Raw genomic sequence first — 17,858 nt, 5'->3', positions numbered from 1 at the left:
TACAGCTGTAGGGATCCTTTGGGGATTGTTTTAACTTTGTATCTTTTTAGTGTTCTCCCCCCCCCCCCCTCCCCCAAGGCGGCCTTGGAGTTAATCAGAGGCCCTCCCTGTTCCCAGAATATGACTTTTTTGTCATGAGGGTGGGAATATTTTCTTATGGACCAGAAAATATCAACTTTAGCATCAATCCCATGGGACTCCCAGGTTTGGTTGTGTGGGGGTTTTTTTGTTTTCTTTTTTTTAATTGGGTGGTGGTTGCTGATTCAAGTTTTGCCTTAGTGGATAAATGTGGTAGTGATACATTTTAATGAAGAAGAAAAAAAACATGAGTACTGTACCAGTATTTGAGCTTTGGCGACTGCCATTCACTCTTTGAAACGATGTAGTTCCTCCATGTTTATTTGATGTTTCTGTACTGTACAATGGCATTTTCCCACTCCCTGTGATGAGACACTGAGAGAGAGACACTGAAGCTGCGTCCCCGCTAGCGCTGAGGGCGGTGCTTGGCGAGGTGACTTGCATATATATATATATGTCCCTGCTCACGCGATATATGCGCGGGCACACGCTCACCGGTGCTCGGCGCTTAAGTAAACAAATTATTTAAACTTTCTAGCGCGCTCTGCTTCCCCTGCAGCGTCCCCCCCTGCGAGCGCTTGTGAAAATGTAAAGGACACCCGGCGCTCATGCTTGGGGAGCTCTCCAAGCATGAGCGCGCTCAGCGCCAGCGGGGACAAAGCCTTAGGCCTGGGACATAGCAGGATGGGCCTTGCTGAGCTGTGCTGAGCCGCGCTGAGCAGGTGCACTTACCCCCTGCATCTGTTATCAGTGCGGCTTTAGCAGCCGCTGGGGGAAGTGGAGGGGCGGTCACGTGACCGCTCACATCCAATGGGAGCGAGGGACTAGCTCCAACTCCTGACACACCTCCGCCCCCAAAGCGCGCTCACTGCTTCGCCTGCCAGGACACAAAAAAGCTCCAGTTTGAGCAGGCGAGGCAGAGCAGGCGCGCTGATCAGCGTGGCCCGAGGCACCATGCCCGAGGCCTAAGGCTGGGTCCATGGTGACTCAGCCCGTGCTGAGGCTGAGGGAAAGTGGATGCTCTCCCTGGCCTTGGTTAGCGCGCCGTCCAGGGGCGTGTCGGGGGGGGGGGGCGGCCAGTGACCTAACGGAGCTGGTTCGCCCTGATTGGGCGAACAGCTCACGTGACCGGCCCTGCGCTCGCTCCCGTGAGCGCTTGAATCTAAAATTTTCTTAAGACCCACGCTTGCGGAAGCGTGCGCGAACCTCTGCTAAAGCTGCTCTCATTGCGACTGCAGGGGCTCACTGGTAAGTGTGAGCGCGCCTCAGCACGGGTCAGCGCCTAAGCGCTGACCATGCCCGAGGCCTTAGTTTTAATAGATCTGTTTTCACCTTCTAGTTTCCCACACCAGTTCATTTATTTTTCAAACGTATGGTTTTTTTCCCCCCTAAAACATGAACCCACATAGCCACTAAGCTCCTTCCATTTGACATCACTGAACTTTGAGCCTTCTTAAATAAGTAAATAAGATGTAACACCTGGAAAATAGAATAAAAAAAGAAAGGTTGTAATTTGCTTTATACGGCATCCATCCATGCAGCTCACTTTCGAGTTTCGAGGGAGGACTTTCTTCTCTCTTTTTTAAATTTATATTTATTTATTTAGATAATTGATGGTGGGTGAAAAAGGGGCCGAAAAACCCTCCACCATAAAGCATACAGCAAATAAAAATAGCACTTGTGAGTACATTCACATGTCAGACAGGAAATGACATGCAAATGAGCACACAGTGTCAGATATATCTATATATCTCTTTATATTTCACGTGGCCTTTGAAACTTTCAAAGTTCATTCGCATCAACATCCATGGATATCTAATGTTGATTCAGTTAAAGGGAATATTATCTGTGATAAACTTTATCTGTGCAAGGACAAATATGGCATGTCTAACTTTTTTTATTTATTTATTTTTATAGTTATGACTTAATTCAGTGATTTTTCCACCGGGGTTACGTGAACACCCCTCAGCGGTTCTGTGGCCCCCAGGGGGGGGAGAGCTGGGACATCTCTCCCCAGCTCCCAGTGTGGGTGGGGGTTTGGTGGGTGTAGTGTAGAAGAGGTATGAGGGAGGAAGGGGTGAGAGTTGGGGTTCCCCAAAATGTCACAATCGAATTCTGGGGTTCCTTAACTAAAAAAAAGGTTGAAAACCACTGACTTAATTTCCTTTTTATATCTCAATCTTTTGTGACAATTGCATATTTTTCTATCTCTTAGGGTCCTCCATTGGAATCCAAGTTACAATCGAGAACCCTTTCAACGTGATCATTTTGTTCCAGCCAGTCACTTTACGATGCAATTACCAAACGAGTTCTTTGCAGCCGCCTATAGTGGTATGGAAATACAGATCTTTTTGCAGAGACCGCATTGCGGACGCTTTTAATCCAAGCAGCCAAGACGCACAAATCAATGGTCAGCTGCAGCAAAATAATCCTGGATACAATCCCTATGTGGAGTGTCAGGACTCTTCAAGAACTGTAAGGATTGTGGCCACCAAGCAGGTCAACTCCGTCACACTGGACAACTTTTACAAGGGGCGCAGAATCACCATTAACAACAGTACGTGAGTTTAATACGTTCTCAGTTTAGATACAGCACAGTAAAACACGCTATGTAACAATAATTTGGGGATACAAGTTTGTGATGTGTACAATTCTACTAGTTATGCTTCTCTTATGTATTTTATTTAGACTATAGTTTATTGTTTCACTTTATCTTTTCGATGGATTATATCTTCCTTCTTTGTCCACAGGGGATTTTCTTTTTCTTCTCCCCCTTTTCTCCCCTCTGTTAACTATGTTGAATATTAAAACAAACGTCAATGGTCCAGATCAGGTGTGAGCAAAATACGGCCCATGTGCCAGAGAGGGCACCCCTTTCCCTGGGCCCTGCCTGTGCTGCTGGGCCTTAACCGGCGGCGGGAGCCCGTCCAGGTGGTCCTAACACTAAAGTCAAAACCAACTTCCACAAATACCGCCTGGGTGGGTTACCTTTGTTGCTGCGGCATAAGGACCCGCACCACAGGTAGTGTGGCGGAATGGGACATTTGGTCGAAGACATTTCGTTGCCGCAGACTGACAATCTGCCTCTGGAATCTCGCCACCGGCTGCTACTAAGGAAAGTTTTATTACTGGTTAGGGTAGGCGGTTAATTTAAGGGTTTTAGGGGGGTTTGGGGTGGTCTAGGAAGTTCCGCCTCCGGAACACTTCGCGTCAGGGACATTTCGCTGCGATGTCCACTCCTGAGCCAAACCCACCAAGCCAGGTTTGCCACACCCGACTGCCCACTCCGAAAACTGCATGTTTAAATGTCCCTCGTGGGACCGCCACACTGCATAGACAGGCTGCTGCGATGCGACTATTCCATGGGACATCTAAAGAGGGTGTGTTGGAGCGGCCCGTCTAGGCAGTGTAGCGGTCCCGCGCGTGACATTAAAAATGTCGTCGCAGCAGTTGGGCGTGGCAATCCTGCCTTGGCGTGGTGGATGAGTGTTGGGTGCAGGAACAGATGTTGCAGCGAAGTGTCACAGCGAAACGTCCTATTCTGGTTTTAGGGTAAGAAACACGAAAGAAGGACAAGCGCACGAGTCCGTGTAGTAGGTTTAAAAAAATTGTATAATTTTTTCACGGTGAGTATCACACTTACATGAAAAGCTTTAAAGAGCTGCTATTTCGTAACACAATGACATGAGTTACCGCAAGACCATCTGCAGCTGGTCCTAACAAACAGTGTTGATGTCTCACGCTGCCGAGCTCCCATCATGACGACGGTTGTAAGGTAAGTAGTAGGACTTCCAAAGAGTGAACTCGCAGTCTTTGCTCTCCAACAGGAACGCAGCCAGTACGGCCGGCGTAGCAATCGGCGAGTGTTCCTCCACGAGCGGTGACTGATGTCACCGACGCGTCACCAGAGCAACCACTCTGCAAAAGCCGGGATGTTGCAATCAAGTGAACCGCACTCATTTAAGGTTCAAAAGACAGCACAATAACAGTCCACAAACCACAAAATAAACGTCCAAAATGTTTCCTAGTATACTACATCAGGGCATACAAGATCAATAAACATGCTAGCATTTAAACCCCCTATTCTCTTAGAATTGGATGAGAGTGGGGAGTTATCAAGATAATCCGATTGAGACGGGTAGATCACATATCTGAACCTAATCAACAATCGGCAGAGTAAAAAACACATACACGTGTATTTAAAAAATATATATTTTTAAAGATTATTATGAAATATACAGCAAAATAGAAGCTGAAACGCGAAAGATGTTAGAACACTAGAATGATATAATAGGCAGTGCAGCAATTTGAATAACATGTAATTCACATTGTGATGTTAATATGGATGTTAATATGGAGTCATGAAGGAATAAAGCACAAGAAACTCCAAACTTATTTAGTATTGAAAGATCACAAAAGTGACTTATAGGGCATATTAGGATTCACAAAGCGAGCAGATATCAAAAGGGGTAATGCTAAATATATACCCCAAAAGTGCTCAGAAGGAACTCTGAATTTGATTCTAGATGGAACCAAAAAAAATCTTGTCCAAGGGATAATATGTCAATATATTAGACAATAAATTATATTGGAGTGCAAAGGATGGGGGGGGGGGGGGGCAGATATATCAATTACTTCCTTCATTCAATCCTAGTGGGACCAGAGTTCTTGGTTTATATCTCCAAAAGCTTTCTTGTTTTAATAGAATAAAAGCTTTATCACCCCCCCCCCTATTTATAGGGACAGTCTGTATACCTTTTTAATGCATCAACGGGGAGTATTTTTTGGAGTTTCTTGTGCTTTATTCCTTCATGACCTCAATGTGACGGTAGGGGGTAGCCAGCTGTCATAATAAAGGGGAAGCCCGTCTGGCTGCCCCATAAATCGTATGTCAACGGCAGGGAGTGTCAGCTCTTGAGTCTAGTAATGCACCCTGTTGTGTTTACCTGTACCTCAGTTCCCATTTTACGGTCCCCTGCAGGCATATGAACTATGGGTACCATTTGTGGTTGGGGCCCCCCATAGGAAATAGCTGCCGAACGGGGATTTTGGGAGTGTGAGGCTAAGGGAGGATATCAGCGGACAACTAGTGTTAAAAACTGTATATAATGTTGCTGACCAGTACTAGTATTTTACCCACATCGCGTATGATTTGCGAGTACCCATCTGTAGATAAAGATGTGGTGTGATATGGATGTCCCATGTAATGTATAGCTTAAACCTGACCTGTTTTTGGGTTTTACATGTTCCCTGTCCCCAATAAACATGAAACATTGAGAATGGGAGTTTTAGGTGGGATATTTGGGTTGAAATGTATTTGTCTTGTTTGCAGCAGTTCGGGGGACCGGGGGTCCCGCAATTCTCCCCGACGTGCAGGCATGTTTGGCGGTTATGCGAGGTGAATTACACCGGGGCTCCCCAGTGTCCCCCCGAAATCTTGGTTTTCGAGCCCAAGTATCCCAGACCCATTTCCTACACAGGTATAAGGTTTCCCAAAGCTAGAGTTTATTAAAACAGTGTTTTAGGGGGGATTTCTGGTGACGTCATCCGGTATGGTTGAGTAAGAAGGGAGCTCCTTCTCATGTAAAACGAACATAAAGCATATTTCCCGCAAAGACCGCCGACCGTATTCAGGTGGACCAAGTGGCTAAACTCCCCTGATATGGCCAGCAAAGTAATAAAAACAATTACTGCTGGAGTTTCTAAGTTTTTCTCGCCGGGCGCGGCCCCTGGGGAAAAAGATGGCACCGGTACACGCGCTCCAACGGGTGGGGATAAGGATCCTGCTACAGAAAGGGGGATTACACGAGTAAATGGAGAAATTGCTCACAACAATACTCGAAAAATTACAACAGTCCCTGCAGCTGGATCTGAATGGGGAAATAAACACCCTCTCCCAGAGGACTTCATATCTGGAAATCAAATTGGAGGAAGCTATTCAGGGGCAGAAAGCGGCGGAGGAGGAAATTTGCCGACTGGGTGAAGAAGTTAATTATCTCGAAGTGCTGGAGGACCAGGAGAATCGAGATCGGAGACAGAACTTGAGGATCTGCAATATACCAGAAGCGGTGCTCCCTGATCTCTTCCGGCCATATTTAATGAAATTCTTCACCACCATATGTGAGGATATTGAAGAGAAGGACCTGGAAATTGATGGGGTCTATCGGGCCTTAGGCCCTAAGTCGGACGACCCGAAACGCAGAAGTGACATACTGCGACTACATAGCTACACAGCAAAAGAAAAAATTGTTTGAGCGTGTCGAGACAAGAACTTTATCCACTTTCAGAATGAACCTCTGCAGGTCTTTAAGCTGTCCAGAGTAACGATTGGAAAAAGTCGAGAGTTCAAACCTCTGACTTTGCTCTTATGAGAGAATGGGGTAAGATATAGGTGGGAGTTCCCGTTTAGGCTCATTGTTATCAAAAACGGGAAACACTGCTCTATCAAATACCTTGAAGAGATCCCCCAAGTTACCCGGGAACTAGGCCTGACGCCCCCACCACCCCAGAGCCAGGATACATCGGAGCATCAAAGGACTGAACGCGGCACAGGCAGTATCAGAGCCTTGGAGAGAATTGCAGGTCAGAGCAATCGAAGAAACTAGCATTCCTGTGTTGGAGATTTACCAATCATCAGATTTTGTATTGATGGTATCTGGGAGGAGGACGAGCAGCGAACCCCGTTACCATCCCGCTTACCTGAAGGTGACTGCTTATTTCTCAAGGAACCGGAGCCTCAGGACTACGACCTGTTATAGACAAGAAGCTCCGATCCAGCTGTATGGTCGGGAGTGGCGGATGGATCACCGATCTATTCTATCCGGTTAGGGGGTGTGTGTGGTGGGGGGAGGTCTGACGATGGTCAGGGACAGGGGTACCGGGATGTGCCAGAGAAGTTCTTACCTGCTGAGGCACCTGTAGGATGTTCATACCGGCTTGACTCAACTGCACAGTCTATTTGCGGGTTGGGTCCGGGTGGGGGGGGGGGGTGGAGAGTTGGTTGGCTTATACGAAGAGTACCGGAGGATGAACCCTCGCTCCTACACCCAGGTACGAATGCTGTCAGACTTCCCTGATGTTGGAAGAGACTCCACGAAAACGGTCTACATTTGTGGGTTAATACAAAGATATTATAGGATAACTAAGGGCTCCAATACCTGGACAGGAGACCCGTTTTAGTTAAAATGAATCTGTGTGTGTACGTTTAACTGATTATTAAACAAACTGGTTTTTCCCTAAAGGAAGCTGATCATATAAATAGTTTATAAATACTATTAAGGTTGAGAGCACCAAACCCGGTTGTCTAATTGTGTATATATTGGTTGTTTGAGCTGATCATTCATGATAACCGCTCGCTGTTAAATAGATATTCCCAAGTAAACTCCCCCCCCCCCAGCCCTATTAAGTGTAGGGTATTTATTTTGTATAAATATGGTTTGTTTGTTTGTTTGGAATCCAGGTGCCTAATTGCCCTGTTATTGTTATTCCTCTCAGGGAATTTATAATTAAAAGCAGTAAAAGGTTATGCTGTAATGTTGTGAAAATGCTTTGGAGGTTGCCCTTGTGTGTCCCTCTTCCCTTCCTCTCCCCCCCCCACCCTCCCTGGTATTTGATTTTTGCCTTCCCTTCCTCCCTCCGCCTCCCCTATCCCCTGCTTATATTATGGTCAAAAGCTGCAAATATGTTTTGGTTAAAGCAACGAGCTAGTTGGTAAATGTCACAAGGTTTCGATACTGGTTTGAAATTTACTGTATTATAGTTGACAGCTGTAAATAAATTCTGGTTAAAGCAATGAGCTTGGTAATGTTAAAAGGTTTTGATATTGGTTTGAGTCCTTTCCTTCCTGCTTCCCCTCTCCCCGTTTATATTACGGTCAAAAGGTGTAATTGAGTTCTGATCTTAAATAATGGGTTTGGAAATTTTACAAGGTTTAAATTTCTCTCAGGTCCTCCCTCTCCTTTTTTTCGTCCCTCTCCCCTCCTCCCCCACCCCTCCCCTCTTCCCCCGCCCCTCCCCTCTTCCCCCCCCCCCCATTTTCTTTATTTTTATTTACCCATCATTGCTCCTCTGCTCCTGCCCCCCTCTCTCTCTACCCCCCTTTTTCCCTTCCCTGTTCCCCATTGATATTTGGAGAGATAAGGATAGTCTAATTTGATGTATAGGGAAATGATTAGTTGTAAAATTGAAGGTTCCCTTCCTTTCCTGCCAACGGAAACCCGGGACCGAGGTTATCCCCAAAGGGCCTTAAGCCCACAATCCAGTCGCTAGGGTGACTGGTATTTTGACTCTAGAGTCTATTTTGGATCCACTTTGTTCTCTCTCTTTTTTTATTTTTATTTTTTTTTCCTGCTGATAACCATTCAGCAGGTTTCTTTTCTTTCTATACTTTGTTTGACTCTGACCAACCCCCAGACTTCCCTACACAATCTACAGAAAGTGTTATCAGATTTTGGGAAGATTTCAGGATATAAAATTAACGACAAATCCGAGGCCCTGAATTTGAATCTTTCAGGAAGGGAGGTTACATTATTAAAGTTGAATTTTAATTATAGATGGAGTTCCTCTCATAATAAATATTTGGGAGTGAATGTGACTGGGCACTACCATTCTTTATATCAGAGTAACTACCCACCTTTGTTTGAGATTAAAAAGATATGGCAAAGTGGGAGGGATAATGGAGAGATTGACTGTTCCTGCAGCAATCCACAGACGAATTTTATAAGATATGGGACCCATGGCTGAGTCTGTAGATGGAACCAATTTAATTAATTTAATTTGATCGGATTAAGAGAGAGGATGAGGATTGCAATCTAATTTGTGGAGGACAAAATAGATAACTAAAAATGTTCTGTAATCCCCCAGAAAATAGATAAGAGGAAGATACAGAGCAGCGGAAATCAAATTAAGAATGAAAGTTTTCTCAGAGTAGAGAAACAAATAGATCTGACCTGGAAGGAAGATGTCGACCCTGGGGGCCGCAAAAGATGGTGGAGATCCGCTAACCCAATATCAACCCCCCACCCCCCCAACCCGCTTCTTTCTTTCTTCTACCCTTTTTCTTTTGTTTCTTCTCTCGACTTGTAAGTATAACACCCACTGGTTGGGGTTGGCTCAATTCAGTAATTAACTAGGAAAAAACTAAGGTTATTAATGAAATGTATGGAATTGATATGATGCTATAAAGTAATAGTCGAAGTCTTTGGTTTTCTACACTTACTGAATGTGTAACTGTATTTTGATTTTTTTGATTTTGTGTTAATATTATGAGAAGTCGCTTATATTCTGTTGGCTTAATAAAAATTTTGAACCAAAAAAAAAAAAAAAATGTTTTATACATTTTGTATTAATGTCTATACAGTCAGCCCGGGCATCTACATAGCTGCATAGACATCGGAGTTCAAAGAAGGGAGGATGTCCAGAGGTGAGAAAACAGTTTGGTGAGCGGGGAAGTGTGATATACCAGGTCCAGAGAACTAAGGACACCCCTTTGGAATACTTTTTGGACTGCCAGATTTGGTGGCGCCTGCCCAGCCAGTGGCAATGGGTTGGCTGGGGGAAGATGCTGCTCGTAGACGCATTTCCCAATTCATATTTCCCGCTCGCCTGGCTTTTCGAGCCGGCATGGCACGCCCCATCTGACGACAGTAGCCGGTCGAGCCCCCATTTTGACTGGTTGCTGGGGGAAATTCCCACATTCTGATTGGTCGCTCCTTCCTAATTCCATGTTAGAGAGAGCACATCGGAAGGTATGCAAGGAGACGGCCGAGACAGAACCGGACCTAGTGACTTGAGTCGGTGATGCAAAGGTGGGCTTTTCAAAGTTGCTCTGTTGCGAATAGCAGAGCAACCGGCTTCATTTTGGAGCAAGAAAAGTTGCCTAGCTGAGGCAAAGTCCAATTCTCAAAATAGAATTTCGTGGTCAGGTATTCTACCAGGGAGCTCGGGACTTCGTCCCGGTCAGGGTAAGCCTTCCGAAGTAGGCGCCCTGCACCAATTTGAGGCTAGATTTCACCCCCAGGCCCCCAGTAAGTGTGTATTTTACCTGTATCTGTGTATTTCATTGTGTGTACACGGGTTTAGCCGAATAAACTACATTTTATTCCACTACCTTGTTTTGCCTAGTGAATGATCCCGGTTAAAAGGTGTTGAAATACCTGGTCTTCCGTCACACTCCTGTTATCATGATGAGAATTACAGGCTGTTTATATCGCTGCGCTCCCTATTATATCATTCTAGTGTTCTAACATCTTTCTCCTTTCAGCATTTACTTTGCTGTATATTGTATATATGTATTTTTACATGTTGTGTGTTTTTTTTATTTTTATTTTTTAAAGATTATTAAGTCAATGTATGTGTTTTACTCTGCTGATTGTTTAGGTTCAGCTATTTGAACTACCGGTCTCAATCTGATTTGCTTGACGCCCCCTCCACCTGATCTCGTCCAATTGTAAGAGCGAGTGGTTTCAATGCTAGAATGTTTATGTTTTAGTCGCGAGACTGCCTGCGTTGGGACCGCACGGTTTACTGAGGCCCTGCGCGCTTCCCGAAGGCACTTAAATTACGTGCCGGGGGAGCTGCAGGGCCTCTGTAAACCTTTTCTTACCTTGGCTCCACACGTGACGTCATGACGCCGGAGCCGAGGTAAGTGGGGGCACGGGGTGAGCCGCTATTGAAGTGGCTCGCTAGATTCACTAACATCACACAGGCGTTAACATCACACCTGCTAAACAAAAATAAGTACTGCTGCTAACACTGCAATGGGGAGGAGAGGGGACCGATCACACTGTTCTACCATTGCATTCATTACAACCTTATGGCATTAGTACCAGGATACCATTTAATGCCTGAGGCTACTAATGCATAGTCATGGGATGTCAGGCATCAAAGAGATTAACATACAAAATAACCTAATTAATAAAAGGTAAATTATTAACCCCTTGGCAACCCATGTCTAGGTGGCTACGAAGATCTACTAAGGGGTTAATCTATTCCTACAGCTACACTACCTGCCCCTTTCACATCAGAGGCTAGTAAGGCATTATTATTGCAAACAATGGGTTAACTCTAACCACCCTCCCGGGGGTACTTACCCCAATCACCCGCCCCAACACACAACTTTATTTATTTATTTTATCTTCTATGTATTTAGTTCTCGCAATAAAATAATATTTAATGTGGTAATACATTTAGTGGTTTTCACTTTAACACCTCTTGTTCCCCCTTATCAGAGCAAATCTAGTCCAATGTATGTGCTCTTTCTTTTTCTAGATGCAGATCTGACCATAGAGCAGAGCGCATGGGGTGATAGTGGAGTTTACTACTGCACTGTTATTTCAACTCAGGATCTTCAGGGAAATAATGAGGCTTATGCTGAACTTCTAGTATTGGGTAAGGATATTGCTTTATCTGATTTTACTTTTATTGCTGATATTTATTCTTGATTTGACATAATACAGTACATGCAAAGAAATTCTGTGGTGTGCACAGAGGACTAAATTTCACTTCAAAGTTGCTCCCCTTTATATCAATACCATGTAGCCGACATTTGGCTTCCTTAAACTAATCTAACCATGCTAAAAGCAAATGTGGCTTATTTGTCTTGCCTTTTAGTCTTGAATTTCCTCTGGGGGAGTATTTGTACAAGTGTGTTTGAAGTGAAAATTCTTAGCCGAAAATGGCACCAAAAAAATCTCATAGGGTAGAAAAGCCTTGATGGGGATGACATTTGAAATGTAAGTAAGATACTGCGCATGTGCAGTATCTGGCTGTGCGCATGCGCTGATTTCTGTGAATCGGAAGTTCCGTCAATGCCGTGTGTTCACGGCGCATTCGCTAAATTGTGGCCGTGTTGGTGCGTATGCGCTAATACACCGTCGCCATGTGCGGTCGTTGGCTCGCGCATGCACACACAGCCATCACCTCGCGCATGCGCGGCCGTTGACACTCACGCACAGACACGGCCATCGTCTCACACATGCACATAAGCCAACCCCTGTAATCGGCTTTAACATTCTGGTAACACACACACACACACATCCCCATACTGGCAACACACACACCCCCATACTGGCAACACACACACCCCCATACTGGCAACACACACTCTTTTTCTCTCTCTTTCTTGTATTGATTGAAATACTGAACAATTACTACCAACCTAAACCGCTGGAGATAGTGGAGAGATTTTGATTTTATCATAGACGCCAAGAACAAGGAGAGAATATTAAATCCTATGTTGCGCTAAGGAAGTTGGCCAGCATCTGCTCTTTCTGTGATTGTCAACAGCCCTCCGCGACATGTTTGTCATTGGCCTCACAAGTATGCCTATACAAAGAAAACTGTTAACAGAAGACAACCTCTCCTTTATAATGGGCTATAGATTTGGGAACAGTAATGGAGCTGGCAATGTGCGAGACTGTAAAATAACTTTTCAACACACAACTTGCCAAGTCAGCAAGCACGAAACCCCAAGGAGATAGTCGACAATTCACTTTGTCACGAACCGCACCGGGACAACAGACCCCTGGCGAGTGTTACCGATGTGGCTGAACTACATGTGACACCAGAGCCTGGAGATTCAACGACATGCGGTTATAATTGCGGAAAAACAGGACATTTAAGGCGTGTTTGCCGTGCCCCACATGCACACCGCCAGGAAAAGAAGACTGGAGGCAGACAAACTTTATAAAGTCGACCACCAAGATTCATCCTCCAGCTCTGATGGACACGAGCGATTGGAACGTCTCTCGATATACCACCTCAGACCTCGACCAACGGACATGGAAGTACAGATGAAACTCGAAGGGAAAACGCTGTGCATGGATCTAGATACTGGGGCTACGGTGTCTGTGATCACTCTACACCACTGGTGCAAGTTACAACAAAGCAGTTGAAGCCACTAAAATCAGCCTACAGACTTACTCCATGCAACTTTTAAATCTGCTCGGCTGCATGACAGTACATGTCACGTATAAAGAGAAAACAAAAAAACTTCCACTAAAGCATAGCAGCTTCGAACGATATCAAAAGCTGCATCGGTTGCACCACTACAGCGTTCATCTCCTTAAAGAAATGCTTGTGGAACCAACAGGACGTGACAAATGTAACAAAAATGCAAATTTTTAACGCCTCAATACGCACCATTTTACTGTATGGCTCAAACATGGACACTACTCAAAAGCGATATGAACCTACTTGAACGATTCCAACTAAAATGTCTAGGTAACATACTCCATATTCTGCTACGAGACCGATGGAAAAATGAAGATGTACGGTTAGCCGGTCAAAACCAATCCACAATCGACCAGTACATTAAGCAACAAAGACTTAGGTGGTTTGGCCACGTCTGCCAGATTACCATACCAGTGCCTCAACACCACACGACCCATTGACTGGAAAGTGGACCGACCATGCTTCAAAGAAAACGTGGTCGAACCAGGTGGCGCAAGATCTCTAACCGCTTCACTTCACAGTAGCAGACGCCCCAAAAGCCGCCCTAAATCTAGATCAATGGCACAGAATCACTAGAGACGTATTGAACATCCTGCCGCTGGCCTCCACAACGCATCGCTCCTTACCTTATAAAAGATGAAGCAGTGTCGTTTACGGCGTATAATACACACACAAAAATGTTGATCACCAGGCACACTAACGAGGAGCATCGCCACAATGTAGAGCTGGTGCTACAACTCTTAATGGACTATGGGCTAAAGGCAAATCTGCAGAAATGCAAGTTTTTTTTTTTCCGTGTCCAAATTAGTCTTGCGCACGTGGTTGATGAAGGGCTCCACAACAGAAGACATGGTGGACGCATTAGTGAAGGCGTTCACACCCAAGGATGTCTCGCCTTAGTTTCTTCTTGGGACTACTGAACTATTATAATACCGTATTTCCTCGATTGTAAGACACCATCGATTCTAAGACGCACCATCGATTTGGCCCTTAAAATTGAGGAAAATTACTTTTTCATTTACCATGTTTCAGGAGAGGTCCCATGTCAGCGGAGGATGAAGCAGGAGAGGTCCCACGTCTGCAGATGGTTGAAGATGGACAGCGGGAGTGAGTGATAAGTGCGGCTGGAGTGTGGTGGCTGTGCGGATGTGGTGGCAGGACAGGTCCCAAGTCTGCAGGTGAATGAAGATAAGACAGCGGGCGTGCGGTGGCGGCAGGAGAGCAGGAGCAGAGCGGCACAGGGGAACGGTTTGGGAGGTGCACACTGTAACCCGAAGTCAGACACCGGTCAACTTCCGGTGTTAGTGTCACCTCTCCAGCCGTTCCCCTATGCCGCTCTGCTCTCCTGCTATTATGATCTCCTGCCACCGCACGTCCGCTGTCTTATATTCATTCACCTGCAGACTTGGCACCTGTCCTGCTGCCGCCAGCTGCCCATCTTCAACCATCTGCAGATGTGGGACCTCTCCTGTCCCCGCCGCTGCCCACTTCATCCTCCGCTGACGTGGGACCTCTCCTGCCCCCGCCGCTGCCCGCTTCATCCTCCACTGACGTGGGACCTCTCCTGCCCCCGCCGCTGCCCGCTTCATCCTCCGCTGATGTGGGACCTCTCCTGAAACATGGTAAGTGAAAGAGGGGGTTCGTACTGTAGGCACTTTTTTTTTCTTTTCATTTTTTTAATACATCGATTCTAAGACGCACCCCGATTTCAGACATGTGAAAATCGGAAAAAAGGTGCGTCTTAGAATCGAGGAAATAGGGTAGATTCTTGCCTAATCTAGCGCACATTCTGTACCCCCTGTACAGATTATTGGAGACAACAAAATAGATCTGTACGCTGACCTGTTTGCTTTCGAAACCTCAAAATGCATGATTCTGACAACCAGAGTATTGGTTGTGACAGGAGACCAGGCATTTACACCTTTTTTACCAGGATCATACATTGAGCAAAATCGGTAAATGAAATAAATTGTACATTGTACAGGAAAAGGCAGACACACAATGTTACACAAACTACATAAGAAAATACACACTTACTGAGGGTCTGGGTGTGAAAACTAGACTTTCATAGGTGCAGGGGTTTCTAAATCCGAAAGCTTACCCTGACAGCGACCTAGTCTGAATTGTCCTGGAACTGAAATGAGCCTGCAGTTCCAGGCGCCACTGCTCCCTCTCTCCAGAGGACTTGAATTTACTTGCTGAACACACTGCTTAGAATCTACCAATCTGATTGACTCAGGGGTTTGTAATACTTCTGAGTTTCATTCACAAAATCCTGCAGCCAATCAGCGATGTAGTCTTGTGAAGCCAGGCAAGCGGGGATGCTGAATCTGCCACGGGCATGTTCAAGTTTGCCACCTCAGCCACTTGCTATTCAGAAACCACACGCGGATTGGGCTCCGCCAAGTCTGGTGGGGCAAATGGAAATTTGGAAAAATTCCATTCATCCCAGGACGTGGGCACTTGCTCTTCCCTCCTGCCCAAATGGTCTGACACCTCAGGCATCCTCTGTGGCTTTCATCTCCGACGTCCTGACAGACTCGCCTGCACCAGGTTGGTAGCCCCCAGTGGCCTGTCAGAACATGGGCTCAAAGTCCCGGCTCAGTTACTGTGCACACAGCATATATGTATTTAACACACTCAATATACACTTTAAAACCCCATGTCCTTCTGGTATGAGAAATAGAATAAAAGGCTGCACTTTATTTGTCACTAGCCATATTCCCCACACACTATTGCATACAGTATGGATTCTAAGAATCCCTTCACGCCCTTATATGTATGGTTGGAGCACCTCAGAACCCCAATACCGCTTCTGGGTGACCTGGGCATTTACTGGGTATCACCATTAACCTAGGGACCCTTGACTGTTTCAGGGACACCTCACATCCCTAAGCCCCTTTTACCTTTCTGGTCTGTGCTTAGGCAGGGAACCAACACATGAACCCCTATGCAGGTTCTGGGTGACCGGGGCATTATCTGGGCATCCCCCTTAACCTAAGGACCCCTCATAGATACTGGGACACTTTGCATTCCTATACCCCATTTACCTTTCTTGGCTATGCTGAAGCAGGGAACCCTAGCAGTGAGTCGCGCAAGCGTTTTCAAGGGGAGATATTGCCCGGGAAAATGTGCTTATATGTATCCGGGAATCAAGTATGATTCTTGGGTACAATATTGGCGTATCCAGCAACTCTTGACCCTGACTACCTAGACACATTCTGACAACACTTTCTCTGCAACCCCCCTCTCTTTCCCCCCCCCCCCCCCCCCCCCCCATCTCCTTTGAAACACATAGCCCAGCAATCTCTGCTTTCTGGCATCCCTGGAAAGGGAAAAACAGATAATCTTTATTGTCGCACAATTACAGTTTATGCATTTAACAACCCTGGGCTTGAGCTGAATTCTTGAACCCTTATTGTGGATTAGGGGTAACCAAAACGGACTTAAACCTTTTATTTGAGAGCCTGGTTACCCCCCTACCATCACATTGGTCCATTATGACCTCCGCACACCGTTACTGTTGGCATGTGACGCTTCACCCATATGGTCTCGGGGCAGTACTTTCTCATCTGATGGACAATGGCACAGAAACCAATCGCTTTTGTGTCTCAATACCTATCGGTGGCCGAACGCAACTATTCGCAGATTTAGAAAGAGGCCCTAGTTATAGTGTGGACTATTTAAAAAAAAAAAAAAAACACGTATGTATATGGTCGCGACTTGACGCTTGTCACGGACCACAAGCCATTACTCTTCATCTTTAACCTCAAAAAGGGGCTATCCACAACGACAGCCGCTCACCTACAGCTCTACACCCTCTTTTTGGGAGCATACACATACAGTATAAAATACCGTTCACATGAGCACGCTAATGCGGATGCTATGTCCCGGCTATCACTTCAAGAAAAAAACTACATTCTGCGACGTCTTTGCCATTATGCGACTATGCATACATTGACCTCGCATTTAATCGCCAAGGCAATAGAGGGATTGCACGCTCTGCACCATTATGCAATTCGTACAGGGTGAATGGCCTCAAACTGTAGCGTCCAACTTGAGGCCATATAAAGTTCGCCATTTGGAACTGACCACCAGGGATCATTGCCTCATGTGGGGGGAGAGTGGTGGTTCCACTCAGCATGCAGTCGCAAGCATTACGTAATAGTTGCAATGATCATCCTGGCATGGTTCGTATGAAGCAGCCAGCCCGGGGACATATATGGTGGCCAGTTAGTGATCAAGACATCGAAAGCTTTGGGCACAGCCCAGGCACCCGGTTACAGTCAGCAAGGCAACTACCGAGAGTGACAGTCCAACCGTGAGCCCAATGGCATTTAAAGTGTCCCATAAGCCTTTCTAACAAAGTTATGCACAGGTTCCTGCAAAGAACAAATACTTACTGAGTTTCATGGGTGGATATTCATTTCGACAACCAACCATACCGAAACGTAGCCCCTTGAAATTTTGAAAGAGCAGCACGTTTATTTGTTACTCACCTCAGAAGTTAGAGTAACACTGCCATCTACTGTTTAAATTAACCAATAGCAAATATTGGTTACTGCCACCTTTTTATACAACAGATTAGATCATTTCTTTAAAATGGTTGCTCAGTAGGAACTTTTTTGTGTGGTTTTTTTTGTGCTTTATTGATGCAAATAATTATACATTATATAGTTGCAGTCTGGATATTATGTGCTATTAAAAAATAATAATAATATCCCACAGTTGGGATTTTAAAATGGTTGCTGCGTTTCACACATACTAAGTAAACGGGTTACGAAGTGGTACCCTTCTACCAGTCTAACACAGAAAAAACTATTTTTTAG

At 45.5% G+C, this 17,858-nt stretch overlaps 1 protein-coding gene across 2 annotated transcripts in view; it reads left to right on the top strand.

Annotated features, from left to right (window-relative positions):
* Window positions 1–17,858, top strand: part of LSR (lipolysis stimulated lipoprotein receptor) — a 43,893-nt gene that overhangs the window by 3,667 nt on the left and 22,368 nt on the right. For both annotated transcript variants that reach the window (XM_075606257.1, XM_075606258.1), the window contains exons 2-3: window positions 2,294–2,635; window positions 11,347–11,466. In XM_075606257.1, coding sequence (XP_075462372.1) covers window positions 2,294–2,635; window positions 11,347–11,466 — 462 coding nt within the window. The remainder of the gene's footprint in view (window positions 1–2,293; window positions 2,636–11,346; window positions 11,467–17,858) is intronic.

Source organism: Ascaphus truei, chromosome 6 (genome assembly GCF_040206685.1).
Source record: "Ascaphus truei isolate aAscTru1 chromosome 6, aAscTru1.hap1, whole genome shotgun sequence".
NCBI classification, from domain to species: Eukaryota; Metazoa; Chordata; class Amphibia; order Anura; family Ascaphidae; genus Ascaphus; species Ascaphus truei.
Note: the sequence above shows the minus strand (reverse complement) of the source record. Positions and strands in the feature narration are given on the sequence as shown.